The sequence below is a fragment of the Microcaecilia unicolor genome, chromosome 4 (assembly GCF_901765095.1).
Source record: "Microcaecilia unicolor chromosome 4, aMicUni1.1, whole genome shotgun sequence".
Classification (NCBI taxonomy): domain Eukaryota; kingdom Metazoa; phylum Chordata; class Amphibia; order Gymnophiona; family Siphonopidae; genus Microcaecilia; species Microcaecilia unicolor.
The window spans coordinates 130027287-130041671 of NC_044034.1; the positions used below are offsets into that span (position 1 = coordinate 130027287).

The 14385-nt window shown below is 38.9% G+C and overlaps 1 protein-coding gene across 1 annotated transcript in view; it reads right to left on the bottom strand.

Moving 5' to 3' along the window:
• The window catches only part of RBM26 (RNA binding motif protein 26), a 492900-nt gene that overhangs the window by 75249 nt on the left and 403266 nt on the right, over positions 1-14385 (bottom strand). Inside the window, 1 exon segment of the mRNA XM_030200623.1 lies at positions 1216-1425. Within this exon segment, the coding sequence (XP_030056483.1) occupies positions 1216-1425 (210 nt within the window).

Below are 14385 nucleotides of genomic sequence, written 5' to 3' on the forward strand. Positions count from 1 at the left end.
CCCTATTTACTAAGCTGCATTACAGTGGTATAATAATTTCTATAGCAAATTCAATAAATGATTGTCTTGCCTTGGGGCCCCCCTCCTCACTCTCTCGGCCCTTAGCTGTCTTTAAATATGTGCACATCATCCACTTAACCTAGCTCCCCATCCTGCAGATAATTCTTGCTCTCTCTGCTCTTCACTGCCTAAGGACTCTTACTACTTATCCTATTAATAGCATTATTAAATGTATTTTCCTTCTTTACACATAGCTTCTTACCACTCGTGGACAATTAATCCCTTGTATCCTATCCCTTAAATTCCTTGCTGTGAACAGACCTCCCCAATCCTAGATTCCAGCTCCCTCTATTTGAAGGACAAAGTAAAATATGATTCACTATAGGCAGCTGTTAGTTACCTTGACTGCTACATATGGCTGCCGCAACACCACTGTGATCACCACTGTGATCTCTCAATACCCTCCCATATCTCACTCAGCCTGGGGTTAAGAGAAAGGCTAGAAGGATTTAAGAGAGGAACTTCAGGAGGGGAGAGATGTGTGTAGGCTATGTGCACTGCAGAAAGCAGAGCCCAGCTATATGTGCCCTGCATACTGGTGTTAATTCCTACACTCTGGAGCTCAGGTTGTAACAAGGAAAGAGAGGCATGTGTGACTATATATACATTCATAAAAGAGTTCCTGCAGATTTAAGAGCCACCAGTGGTACATCTTGATGCTGTAAGGTACTGAGAGAAGACCCCCAAGTACTAGTATGGACCAGGGCATCATCAGGAAGTGATGACTTTGCTGTGGCACATCTGATTATGTCTGAAGGTGCACTAGTGTGCCATGGTACACTGGTTGGGAAATAATGTTCTGTAGAGCAGATTTTTATAAAAGCACTTAATAGCCTGCTGCCACAGGTGTTCAGGTCAATCCATATGTAAGCTTTAACAGACCAGGTCATGTCCCCACTCGCTGAATAAGTAAAACATGTTTGTAATATTATCAGGAGGTGCTCATCAATCTCAGAATAATGCTTTCTGACATTTTGTTTTCCTTAAGTTAGGTTTTTTCCCTTTGTCTTTTCATCAATATGCTTGTTATAGTGTTGAAATTTGCTAAATTGTATTTTCTATATGGTGCATTAACCATAGTATAGTTAAAATTAAGAAAAATAGTCATTGTACTAGTTTCATGACAAGTCTAAAAACAAAGTTACTGTCACTTACTGCAAAATGAGGTAAAAGATCTTCTCGATCACTTTCCATGAATGAAGAGATTTCTAATGCTTTAGGTCGGTGATCTACCACTGCATGAACAGGAACTCCTCTCCCTCGACCACCTATACCTCTTCCCCTGCATCTACCACGCAACACACCCCGTCCTCTTGCATGACTCCCTCTCCCCCGACCAGGTGAAAGAATACCTCTTTTAGCAGCCTGAAATGACATGGAAAGAAAAAAAAAGCATGAAAGTTAATTTCCTTCTGGATGTTTCACTCCTCATGCCCTCTACTCACAATCAAGTTTGAGGAGTTATTAGTAGGGATATGCAGCCTCCACCCATATTTTTCTTTATTTCGTTAATTATTTTTTGTTTTATTAATTTGATTTTAGAACGCATAAAATAAACATGTGTATATAAGAATTTAAAAGTATAAATGAAATAAAATGAATGCACATCTCTATTAGATCAGTGTAAAATAATTGCAAAATAGATAAAAGCATATCCCAAACATTGTATCATCTTTTCTTGACATGACAGGGATCTTTACACACAAATTCTATTTGAACTCTAGAAGACAATTTTGGGAAAATATTCAGGTTTTGCTTATTTTTAAAGCAGATATCTAGCTGCAAAATAAAATAATTAAAACAGCAAAGGAAATCTATTCTGAGCAAATGGGAAAACCACCACTGATGCTCTATTAACATTGTTTAATGAGCTCAAACACATGTCCAAAACAGGCCTGCCCCTTTATAATTACCTCTACCTTGTAATGGAAGATTTTAAAGATTGTTTTTCAACTCTGCCTTGACCAGCAGTGCACTCGGGATATGTATTTTTTATTAGAAGTAATTCTATTTGTATGAAAATGATTTGGAATGTGTAAGAACATAAGATACAGCTCTAAATAATTTGGTATGTGAAGGGAGAGGTGGAGCCTGTTTCGAGTTCAGACTGCCCACCTGGACTGAGAAACATGTGATATACAGAAAGACCAAACTGAAATCCCAGATGTAAAAAAGCCAAATTCATTTATTAAGACCCTAAACGGTCCGTGTTTCGGCCAAAGAGGCCTTCTTCAGGGGTCTAAAACAAAACAAAAATACAACACATATCATAAAAACATATATCATGCTTGATACAAAGGATAATATGCAAAAGTAAGGTAAAAATTATAAGACATTTGCATTGTCACAAGCAATTTTTACACATACATCGTAAATACACAAATATGTATGTTTAAAAGTAAAGATAAAAAGGATAAAATGTTAAACTAAACCACAATAAAACTGATACCAATAAAAGTGTCGTACCTACAAAAACAGTGTGCAATGATAATGGTGAAAATTTAAAACATATATATGCACAAAAAATGTAAATTGTCTTGTGAAAGCTGGGGTTGAAAAAACATAAATAATAAAGGTAATAATACACTTAAAAAACTGTAAAAAAGGCAATATCATTACATTGTTACGCCGGCAAACTAGGCATGCATTGATATTTTGAATATTAATATACAAATATAAATACAACCATGCTTAAATGATAAAAACAGAAGATACAAAATATGTATATATAACGACAAACATAATGGACTTACATAGGTATAGTTTAAGCGCTTGGTCCATATGCGTTACTAATTGTCTTAGACAGTTTGCCTTGTTACTCTGTTTTCTTTTAAATACTGTATGTCCATCTTTCAGTCCCCATTGGCTCTCATAGACGTCACACGTCATTTTACGCTCTGGACGTCGTTTCGGTCTTTAAATAGTAGCGTTCTTTCCACACCCGGCTTTTATTTGACTACAGGGTTCATGCATCGTTTGGACAGCATCAGTAGGCAAGTCTTTTCATAATACGTACCATATATAAGTGCACTTTGACAGATTTTCATTGCAACAGTTTTATAAATCTGGCTGTATTTCTCGGTTAAGTACGCACTGTGCTTCTGTTTACCATTGCAGGCAAGCTTTTTCATAACACATACTATATATAAGTGCACACTGACAAATTTTCATTCTAATGGTTTTTTACTCTTTAGTTCTCATCATCGCTTTCGTTTTACAAACCTGGCTGTATTTCTCAGTTAAGTAGGCACTATGCTTTTGGTTATCACTTCTTTTGGACTAACAGGCAACTTTAACTTTTTCAGCGGTTAAGTCTTTGTACGGATTGATATTTTAATTCCCTTTTTTCAAAAAATAAAAACGTTTATAGTGCATTTTGCTTACGTAACTGTGGCAATCATATGCTTGGTACTGTGATTTTTCCAAAGATATAACATACACCATTTTCAGGTTAGCCGGTGTTTGTGTTTCTGTAGGGTCTATGCCATTCATTATTATCAATTTCATTATCATTTTTATTTTTTAGTTTTCTCATAAATATACGTGGTGGTACATCATTTTATTTTATTCCATAAGTCAGTAGGGTTTTACGTTTTTCATTATATATTACCTTTTGATTACATTTTGTTCACAGTTTTTAGACTATGTGTGTTGACATTTGTTTTTTCATTTATTCATTTTTTCCAGTCACATTCTGCGTTTTATCAATCAACCTTTTTCAAAATTGTCATTCATTTACTCCTTTTTTATATATTCACATATATTTACATATGTTTTTGTCCAGATTTGTCTTAATTTGAGTGAACCTTTGGAAGAATATCTATAAATTGTACAGCGCTGCGTAACCCTAGTAGTGCTCTAGAAATGTTAAGTAGTAGTAGTATATGCCAATCCATAGGTATGTTATATCTTATTTAAACTATACCTATGTAAGTCCATTATGTTTGTCGTTATATATACATATTTTTTATCTTCCGTTTTTATCATTTAAGCATGGTTGTATTTATATTTGTATATTAATATTCAAAATATTATCAATGCATGCCTAGTTTGCCGGCGTAACAATGTAATGATATTGCCTTTTTTAAAGTTTTTTAAGTGTATTACCTTTATTATTCATGTTTTTTCAACCCCAGCTTTCACAAGATAATTTACATTTTTTGTGCATATATGTGTTTTAAATTTTCACCATTATCATTGCACACTGTTTTTGTAGGTATGACACTTTTATTGGTATCAGTTTTATTGCAGTTTAGTTTAACATTTTATCCTTTTTATCTTTACTTTTAAACATACATATTTGTGTATTTACGATGTATGTGTAAAAATTGCTTGTGACAATGCAAATGTCTTATAATTTTTACCTTACTTTTGCATATTATCCTTTGTATCAAGCATGATATATGTTTTTATGATATATGTGTTGTATTTTTGTTTTAGACCCCTGAAGAAGGCCTCTTTGGCTAAAACACGGACCGTGTAGGGTCTTAATAAATGAATTTGGCTATTTTTATATCTGTGATTTCAGTTTGGTCTTTCTGTATATCTTCCGTTGTTTTTTGGTGTTTTTTTACGGGAGATTTGGACTCTCTTTGTTGCTGAGAAACATGTGACCACATTCCCACAGTATGGCTTGTTTACCTAAACAGAGAAAATCTCAAGCATTCTGTAATTTTCCTTAGCTCTGAACATGAGTTTTAAGCCTAATAAAAAGGGGAAATTTTGCCAGTGAAATTGGGAGCTCGTCTGTGAGTAACGTACGTACTGCACAGAGAGCCATATTTCCTGGTCAAAGGAACTCCTAGCTTTCGCTATGAACAGGGCCCTCCCCACTGATGATAAGAGCCTGGATGTAGAGATTAAGGACCAGTGATGCATGTATAGTATATTATTGCTTCTTTTCCTGGTCAAGAGACTCCTAGCATTGCTTGGATGTAGGGACCAGTGATGTAATGATTGTTTCTTTTTAACTATAGATAGGTATTGTTTCTTTTCAGTTACATAGCTTAATCAATGTGTATATATCTTAATCATTGTGTACCTTAGACAATTATGAACCTCTAATAAAAGTCTCATTTACCTAATATGAATCCAAAAGACTCCACAGTAATTACTGAGTAGTCTGTGTCAGTGAGACAGGCTGTAAAACCAGGTCAGAAAATACCTGAACCATCAGACTCGAAACAAGGCTAGTAAAATTAAGAGTTATTCCGACATGTTTTTTAAATTTATTTGGACATTTATCCCACTGTGACAATGAAGCCCAGAGCAACTTACAATGAGCATAGATATAAGTTAAAGCAATACAGAACAGAAATGTTGAGACCAGCAATAAAACCACCACCTCGTCCTGCTAAGACATCCTTAGCACATCAATATGCAAAGTACAGGGTACAAAATAAATATATTTTAAGATGTTTTCTAACAAAGGAGCAGTTCCATTATCTGATGCACCATCACAGGAAGTTTGTTCCACCAAGAGGGGACAATAACTGAAAAATGTACAAAAGCAAGCTCCCATTGAAAATAATCATCCTTACTTCTATAATCTCCAATAAAGTCTCTACCTGTAAGCACAGACTCAACCCAGGGTTGTGCCCATGCAGATCCTCTCCAAAGAACTTTGGTCTCAAACATACCTTAAATAACAGCATCATTGATTGAAACTGGATCTTCAGTACCACAGGTAACCAGTGAAGCTCTAGCAAGATTAGCAAAATAAGATCATGAATATTGGCCTCTGTTAGAACTTGTGACACTCCATTTACAATTATCTGGAGGCATTACAAATTTCCCTAAGGAAAACTTATACAGAAAAAGATACAACAATCTAGGTGTGTACTTCAAATAATTCGAGGAACGTATTTTTCTGCAAATACCCCAACACTTTCCTCACCAAAAGTGAACGAAGCAAACTTTGACCACCAATGCTATTTACAGTTTCATGGAGAATTTATCAATAGAAATCAAACAAAATAAAACATGGAAAAGAAAATAAGATGATACCTTTTTTATTGGACATAACTTAATACATTTCTTGATTAGCTTTCGAAGGTTGCCCTTCTTCCTCAGATCGGAAATAAGCAAATGTGCTGGCTGACAGTGTATATAAGTGAAAACATTCAAGCATTACTATGACAGTCTGACAGGGTGGGAGGAGGGGGGTGGGTAGGAAGTATGCATGGGGACATCAAAGCATATCATTGATATTCTAACAGGGTGGGTGTGGATAGGTGAGGGGAGGGTGATCAACAGAGACATACAGCTTTATGGTTTATAATGGGCTAGGAATACCAGATCCTTGTTAAGTCCTTTCTGTTGGGTGTTAAAATATTCAATCATTCTGACTTCAAAGGTCTTACGTTCTTGTATGGTTTTAAAGTTACCTGTAGGTATCATCTTATTTTCTTTTCCATGTTTTATTTTGTTTGATTTCTATTGATAACCTTAAGAGTGGACTAACACGGCTACCACACTCCTCTACTTAAGATGGAGAATTTAGAATCCAGTTTAATGCCCAGGCACCAAACCTGATCTCTACACCTTATTTCTACTCCCTGCGAATGACTTGTTTCTTCCCAATGTATCAAGGGCTTCAGTACCCAGAAAATCTCTTTTTTGTCTAGATTTATAGACTACTTATTATGTGGAAAGTGATTTACTTGCTGCCCAGCCATTTCCTGAAGGAAACCGAGACCGGCCCTTTTACCAGCTGTGGTTAAAGGGGGCCTCGGCGCACTTCTAAAACACGCACCGACGCAAATGCAGGCCCTCTTTTGCCACAGCTTGGTAAAAATGGCCTAAGTCCAGCAACCCCTGATTTGCAGCAAAAGAGGCAGAGCATAGCGAACAGCCTGCTTCTCTTCTAATACTGTTGGCAAACAGTTTATTGACCTTCTCCATATGAATTATCTGATCAGCCCTGGCAGAAGGAGACAGAGGAATAGGAAGTTTATTCTGGCCCACTCAGTCTCCCATTTATGCTTGTCTGTTTCTCTCTTTATTGTACTGTGCTTTAATATACTCCAGACTCCGTTCCTTTTATCTTGCTGCACCATATGCCTGGAATAGACTTCTTGAGCTGGTATGTCAAGCTCCATCTCTGCCCGTCTTCAAATCTAAGCTAAAAGCCCACCTTTTTGAAGCTGCTTTTAACTCCTAACCCTTATTCACTGTTCAGAACCCTTATTTTATCATCCTTACTTTAATATTCCCTTATCTCTTATTTGTCCTGTTTGTCTGTCCTAACTAGATTGTAAGCTCTGACGAGCAGGGACTGTCTCTTCATGTTCAAGTGTACAGCGCTGCATACATCTAGTAGCGCTATAGAAATTATAAGTAGTAGTAGTACTTATTAACATCCCTCTCCCTTGACCATAAGCATTCATAAATCATAAACATTCATTCAGTTTATATAACTGCAAGAAATATATGGAACCTCACTGGTATATGCAAATTATCCCAAAGTAAGTATTCTACTAAAACTATAGGAAAAGACCTCAGACCTTTGCCATGAGAAAACCATGGCACTTGTTATCATCGATGTGCATTTAATCCCTTTCTTATATTTTATTACCCTCTATATTCTAATAAACCTAACTGCAATACTTAAAGTACAAGTTCAAATACAAAAAGAGTCTGATGTATGTTTTATTAATGTCACATTAGGAACCCAAATTCCAACCAGAGCCCTCTATAAACTCACACACATACATCACACATCTTTTATATATCAAATGTAAAATACTCACTAACTCAAACATCTACATCACTCAAAGCCTCCCTATTTACCTAGAAGCAACTGTAACAGAACATCTGTAACCCACAGGGCATCTTACATAATCTCTCATCCCTCAACTTACCCATAAAAATATTTTATATACATGCACACACACTACTTATAATCAATCACTACTAGTACATAATTAAATTCAAATTTCTTTATGTACTGATGACCTATCCATCAGCACTCCTCCTTCCAAACCACAAAAGCAAACTGTCTGGTAACAAATACGTCTCTGCACTAATGTCTTTTTAAAAATTTCTTTCAACCAGTTCTGTCATCACCACAGTACACACATAGATGGCCATGCAAACGCTACAGTATTTATCATTTGTGTCAATTGCCTACTCATCAAAATAGATGGTGGACCAGCAACTTTATATACCATCCAATTACAATAAACAACCTTAACACATATACACCAACAAATCTTATGCTTCAAACAATTTGCAGTTCAAAAAGCACCATTAGAACTTTTTATTGACTCTCCCATTTCAATCATTCAGCTCCTTAAAAACCAATAGAGAAGAAAAAGGATTGTCGCAATGGAATATATTTGCTAAGGGACATGCCAAAGATAGGTGATTTCAGTGTTACATGTTACAACTTGAATTCTCAATTCATGCCACTAGTTGGATAAAAGCTTATAAAGGGAGAAATTATTTACTTCTTTACCTATTCGATATGATGCTCATTATCAACTGGGTTAATGCCAGAAGCCCTGAAGTTGCAAGTGTACATACAATATCGAAAAATCCAAACTAGACTTATTGCATTCCTTCTCATATTGCCCAATTTTGAGCTTATCTTTTCTAGCAAAACTAGCTGAATGTGTTGTTTTGAGGTGATCCAGGATTACACTGACTCCCATGAGCTATTAGATGCCCAAATGAATGGATTCTGTAGGTACTATGGGTTTCAAACACTGCTGACTTCAATGTCCAATTCCATGGTAAAGGTTATTGAAAATAAAAGTAAGGATTTTATCCTGATTCTTCTGGATGAAGCTATGGCATTTGACTCTGTTAACTACAACATGATGCTTGCTAGGTTGAAATAAGTTAGGTGCAATGCTTACAGTTATTTGCCTCATACTTAAATAGCAAGGAAAAGTGGAAGACATGACATCTAGGGCTAGATGCACAAACATTTCCAGGCTAACAACATGCGATTCTGACTGGTTCAAGCCAGTTTTGTGAGCATGGTATTCAGTGAGAAATGCACAAAGGGGCTCTGTGTGCTTTTTACTGTTCACGGCAGACTATGAGAATCATATGCAAATTTATAACAAGTAGCTGATTACTATTTAATTGTGCATTCTGAGCGATGCACAGCCATTTACGAGTGATGCACAGAATGCACCCCCCTGACTTTTACAGGAAGTCAGGAGCTCTCGTAGCATGACAGTGGCCTCTCGGCAGCTTGATTTATTTTGTGATTATGGCTACTTGGAGAAGTCTATGTGGTATAAGTTGTGTTGGCGCCTCCCTGTTTTCTGCACTGGATAGCAGCTAACGGTTGCCTTAAATTGGAGAGTTTCTGTGTCGTAAAAAGATGTTAGAAGTAAGGTTTTTACACTTACTGCTGCATTGCAAATGCTGAAAAAAAAGTGCTGCGGATTGAGTTCTGCCTCTGTGACACACCTCCCCAGTGCTCACAATACAATAGTGTGCCACGAAATACCAGTTGATAACCGCTGCTGTAGATGGAGATTTAATTCCAGTCTACTTTATTTATGACATTTATATCCCGCATTAGCCCAAGTAGAACTCAGGTTCAATATGGCTTACATAACAATTAGAAAAGCATGAACATGTTCAAAATATATTAACAGAAAGTACATAAGTACCTAACTATTGCCATACTGGGACAGACCGAAGATCCATCAAGCCCAGCATTCTAATTTCCAACAGTGGCCAATGCAGGTCAAATGTACCTGACAAGATCCCCAAAAAGTGCAACAAATTTTATGCTGCTTATCATAGAAATAAGCAGTGGATTTTCCTCAGGTCCATTTTAATAATAGTCTATGGACTTTTCCTTTAGGAAGCCATCTAAACTTTTTTGAAACCCAGCTAAGCTAACTGCTTTTACTACATTCCCTGGCAATGAATTCCAGAGTTTAATTACACATTGAGAGAAGAAACATTTTCTCCGAATCGTTTTAAATTTACTAATTTGTAGCTTCATTGCATGTCCCTTAGTCCTAGCATTTTTGGAAAGAGTAATAAGTGATTCACGTCTACTCGTTCCACTCCACTCATTATTTTATAGACCTCTATCATATCTCCCCTCAGCCGTCTTTTCTCTAAGCTGAAGAGCCCTAGCCGCTTTAGCCTTTCCTCATAGTAACTATTAAGAATTTAATATTATCAGTGTTGAGTTTTAATTTGAAATTGGATGCTCAAGATTCCATTAGAGAGATACCTAATCTAATGATATGAGTAATTTCATTTATTTCTTTAGTGAATGGAATACAGATGGTAACGTCACCTACATAAATGAATGTTGGGAGATCATTTTTCTCCAGTAAATTGCCTAATGGAATCAATATGATGTTAAATAGAATGGGGGAAAATGGAGAGCCCTGGGGCACTACACAAACAGGGGACCATGCTGATGAAATTGTACCTGATTAATTCACTTGGTATAATCTAGCCCTTAGGAAGCCTGAGAACCATTTTAACACAGCTCCACAGATTCTGTAATGGTCAAGGATGTTTAGAAGGATATTACGATCAACAGTGTCAAAGGCACTGGACATATCAAACTGAAGTATTAATATTTTATTACCAAAGCTAAGTTCTCATCTAAATTTAGATAGGAGAGTGGTGAGAACAGTTTTAGTACAGTGAGAAGGTCTAAAACCGTATTGTGAGCTATGTAAAATGGAGTGAAGTTGGAGATAGTCCATTAGTTGGTGCGTGCTGGTCTGTAGTTAGACACTAAACTTCGGCTGGTTTTGCTATTCTTCAGTATGGGAATCAAAATAATGATGCCATTTCGAGGGGGGGGGGGGGGGGGGGGGAACAGGCCCAGAGATAGCACTAAAGTTATGTTTGAGTGCAAACAGCTTATGAGTAAATTAGGGGCTGATTTGAGAAGGTAACTAGGGTTATCAAGAATCAAGTACTTCAAGATCAAGAATTTATAAAAGACGCAGAGCACTTCATTATGGAATACTTATAGATTAACAATCTTACTCCTGTTTCAACTACACTGAAATGGGATGCTATGAAAACCACATTAAAAGGGTTTTTATGGCTTTATTTTTATATCAATCTTTTCAAATTAGAATTCTTTACCAATTTTTAGTGAAATCTCAATGCTTTTTGATTTTTTGTAAACTTCTAAAAACAGAGCTATTTAGAAAATTTGTGTAATAGAGTTAAACATTGATATGACATTGTTATTTTATGTTCATTTTGTTCTATTTTACAATTGTGAGCTCCTAGTCCTATTCATTGGTTAAGGTTGAATTGTGATCCACTCCGAACCTAAAATAGGTGTTGAAGGGAATATAACTAACATTTTTAATTATAGGCTTAAGCTTAATAAGCCAATTAAGGCCCAAACAGAAACTTAGGTCAAGCAACTAGAAAGCGAACACATCATCTCAAATGATTTTAAAATCTGTAACAGACTACAACAACTACAGAACAAATAAAATGTTATGGGGATCACGTGATGTGCTTAGTGGGTCAGACATGTTGCTGATCCTCTCCGGGTACTCAAGCCCCTTTCTCTATGTAATCCCATGTAGACCAAAGTAATTATCTCCCTAATTGTATTGGCATCTTCTTCGACACTGTATGGACAAATCAGTAACTCGATCTGAAGGGGCGATGATGGGTAAACCTACAAAAATGACTCTGAAAACGCACAAGGCAGTGGCGATCCAAAGATAGCACCTCTCATGAATCTTAAGTTAGCCTCATTCTCACCCTTACAATTTACACAATTAACGGAGGCTGTGGAAAAGCCCTGGAACCTAGATTGCGAACACGAAGCAATGCACTGGAGATCTTGAGCATCACATTTCCACAATGGAAGATACCGACTGGAAGATGACAGTAGATATGGCAGCTCTGTAAAAGTTGGTGCAGGAGAAGGCCAAGCAGCAGTGGCGTAGCAAGGGGGAGCGGGGGGGCGGTCCGCCCCAGGTGTCAGCACAAGGGGGGGTGATCTGCCGCTCCCAGGCACCCCCCCCCGCACCCAAAATCCCCCCCATAGGCGCCTCATATAACAGTTCTTCCTTCCTGCCCAGGGCAGCCCTCCTCCTCCTCTCCGCATCCCCCTGTCCGTGTCATAACCCTTTTACTTCCCATGGCGGCAGCGACGTCAGTTACGTGACGAAGAAGACACCAAAAGCTCCCCTCTGGCTCCAGCTTCTCCCTTCGCTAGTTCGCTCTTCACACAGTGAGTGCCCCGCCTTCGCGATGATGCATTTCCTGTTTCCGCGAAGGCGGGGCACTCACTGTGTGAAGAGCAAACTAGCGAAGGGAGAAGCTGGAGCCGGAGGGGAGCTTTTGGTGTCTTCTTCGTCACGTAACTGACGTCGCTGCCACCACGGGAAGTAAAAGGGTTATGACAAGGGGAGGGGGGTGCGGAGAAGAGGAGGAGGGCTGCCCTGGGCGAGAAGGAAGGACTCAGAGGGACAGGGACCGTTAAAGAGAGCAGAGCTGCTTTGCTGCAGCGCTAGCCCTGCGTTTTGTGGGGGCAGCTGTCAGGTGATAGGAAGGAAGGAACGGAGAGGGCAGGGGAGAGAGGAGAATGTTGGACATGGATGGAGGGGGAAGGGGCAGGAAGGAACGGAGAGCAGGGCTGTGGGGAGCTGAGGGAGGGCAGGGAGAATCGCTGGACATGGATGGGAGGGGAAGGCAGGGGGAGAGAACAGATTGCTGGACATGGAGAGAAGGGGAGGGCATGGGGAGAGAAGAGAATTGCTGGACGTGGGTGGATGGATGGAGAGGAGGGCAGGAAGGAACAGAGAGGAGGGCTGTCGGGGAGCTGAGGGAGGGCAGGGAAGGGCAGGGGGGGAGAACAGATTGCTGGACATGGAGAGAAGGGGAGGGCATGGGGAGAGAAGAGATCGCTGGAGGGGAGGGCAGGGATGCTGGACGTGGATGGATGGAGGGGGCAGGGGAGAAAGGAAATTTGCTGTATATGGATGGATGGAGGAGAGGGCAGAGGAGAGGAGAATTGCTGGACATGGATGAGTGAATAGGGGCAGGGGAGAGAGGAAATTTTCAGGATATGGGTGGATGGAGGAGACGGCAGGGGAGAATGGAGAGTTCCTGGACATAGATGGAGAATTGCTGGATATGGATGGATGAATGGGGGCAGGGGAGAGAGGATGGAGGAGAGTGCAGGGGAGAATGGAGAGTTGTTGGACATGGATGGATGGATGGAGGGGAGGAAAGTCAGGAAGGAAATGCACATGGATGGAAGAGAGGAGAAATGTTGGACAAGGATGGAGGGAAGGAAAGACAAAGGAAGGCAATGCACATGGAGAGAGGGCAGATCCTAGATGGAAGGGGCAGGGAGAGAGGGCAGACATTGGATGGAGGGGACAGGAGAAAGAGGGCAGACACTGGATGGCAGGGAGAGAGAGAGAAGGCAGATGCTGGATGGAAGGAAGAAAGTGAACAGAAGATGAGGAAAGCAGAAACCAGAGACAATAAACTGTAAATATATATTTTTATTATTTTGCTTTAGGATATAGTATTGTAGCTGTGTTAATAAATGTTTATAAATAGAACATGTAAATAAGGTAATCTTTATTGGACTAATTTTAATATATTTTGACTAACTTTCGGAGAACAAAACCCCCTTCCTCAGGTCAGGATAGGATATTGTAAAAGCATTATACTGATCTGAGGAATGAGGTTTTGGCCTCTGAAAGCTAAATGTATTAGTCCAATAAAATGGTATTATTTTATTTTCTGTTTCTGTGGTGTTGCATTGTATGCTCAGTCTGGCAATCTTGGGGGTTCAGTTTAATTTTTGGCTAAATAGAAAGTTTGATTACTTATTCTATAGTGGTTTAGGGTTTATCTGTGTTTGTGAAAAAGACACGGCTTTCAGTTGGCATTGACTGTGCAGGATCGACGATCTGTACTATTCTGTCTGGTTACGTTTTACAATAGGTGAATTGATGTTCTAGTGCTCACTGTAGTGTTTAAGATGCTTTCCTTTTCCTTATGTGACTTGTAGAAATTACTGCTTATGGTATGGTAAAATTGTTCTAGAGATCCTGAGTGTTTTGTATTCTCGGTATGCCTAGTACTGGATTTTGGAGGGGGGTGTTAAAAAATGACCGGCCCCGGGTGTCAACTACCCTAGCTACGCCACTGCCAAGAAGACAGGGATAACGTTCGGATCGTCAGTATCCCAGAGCCTGTCTCTGAGCGTCTTTTTCCAACACTACTCAAGAAATGGCTGAATTTGCCCTATCGGAACATGCAGGCCTGCTATGTTTAGAGTGGGTACACAGAGTTGGACGGAAGCCAGAGGGAGGCACAGGGCCATGTGCAGTGATC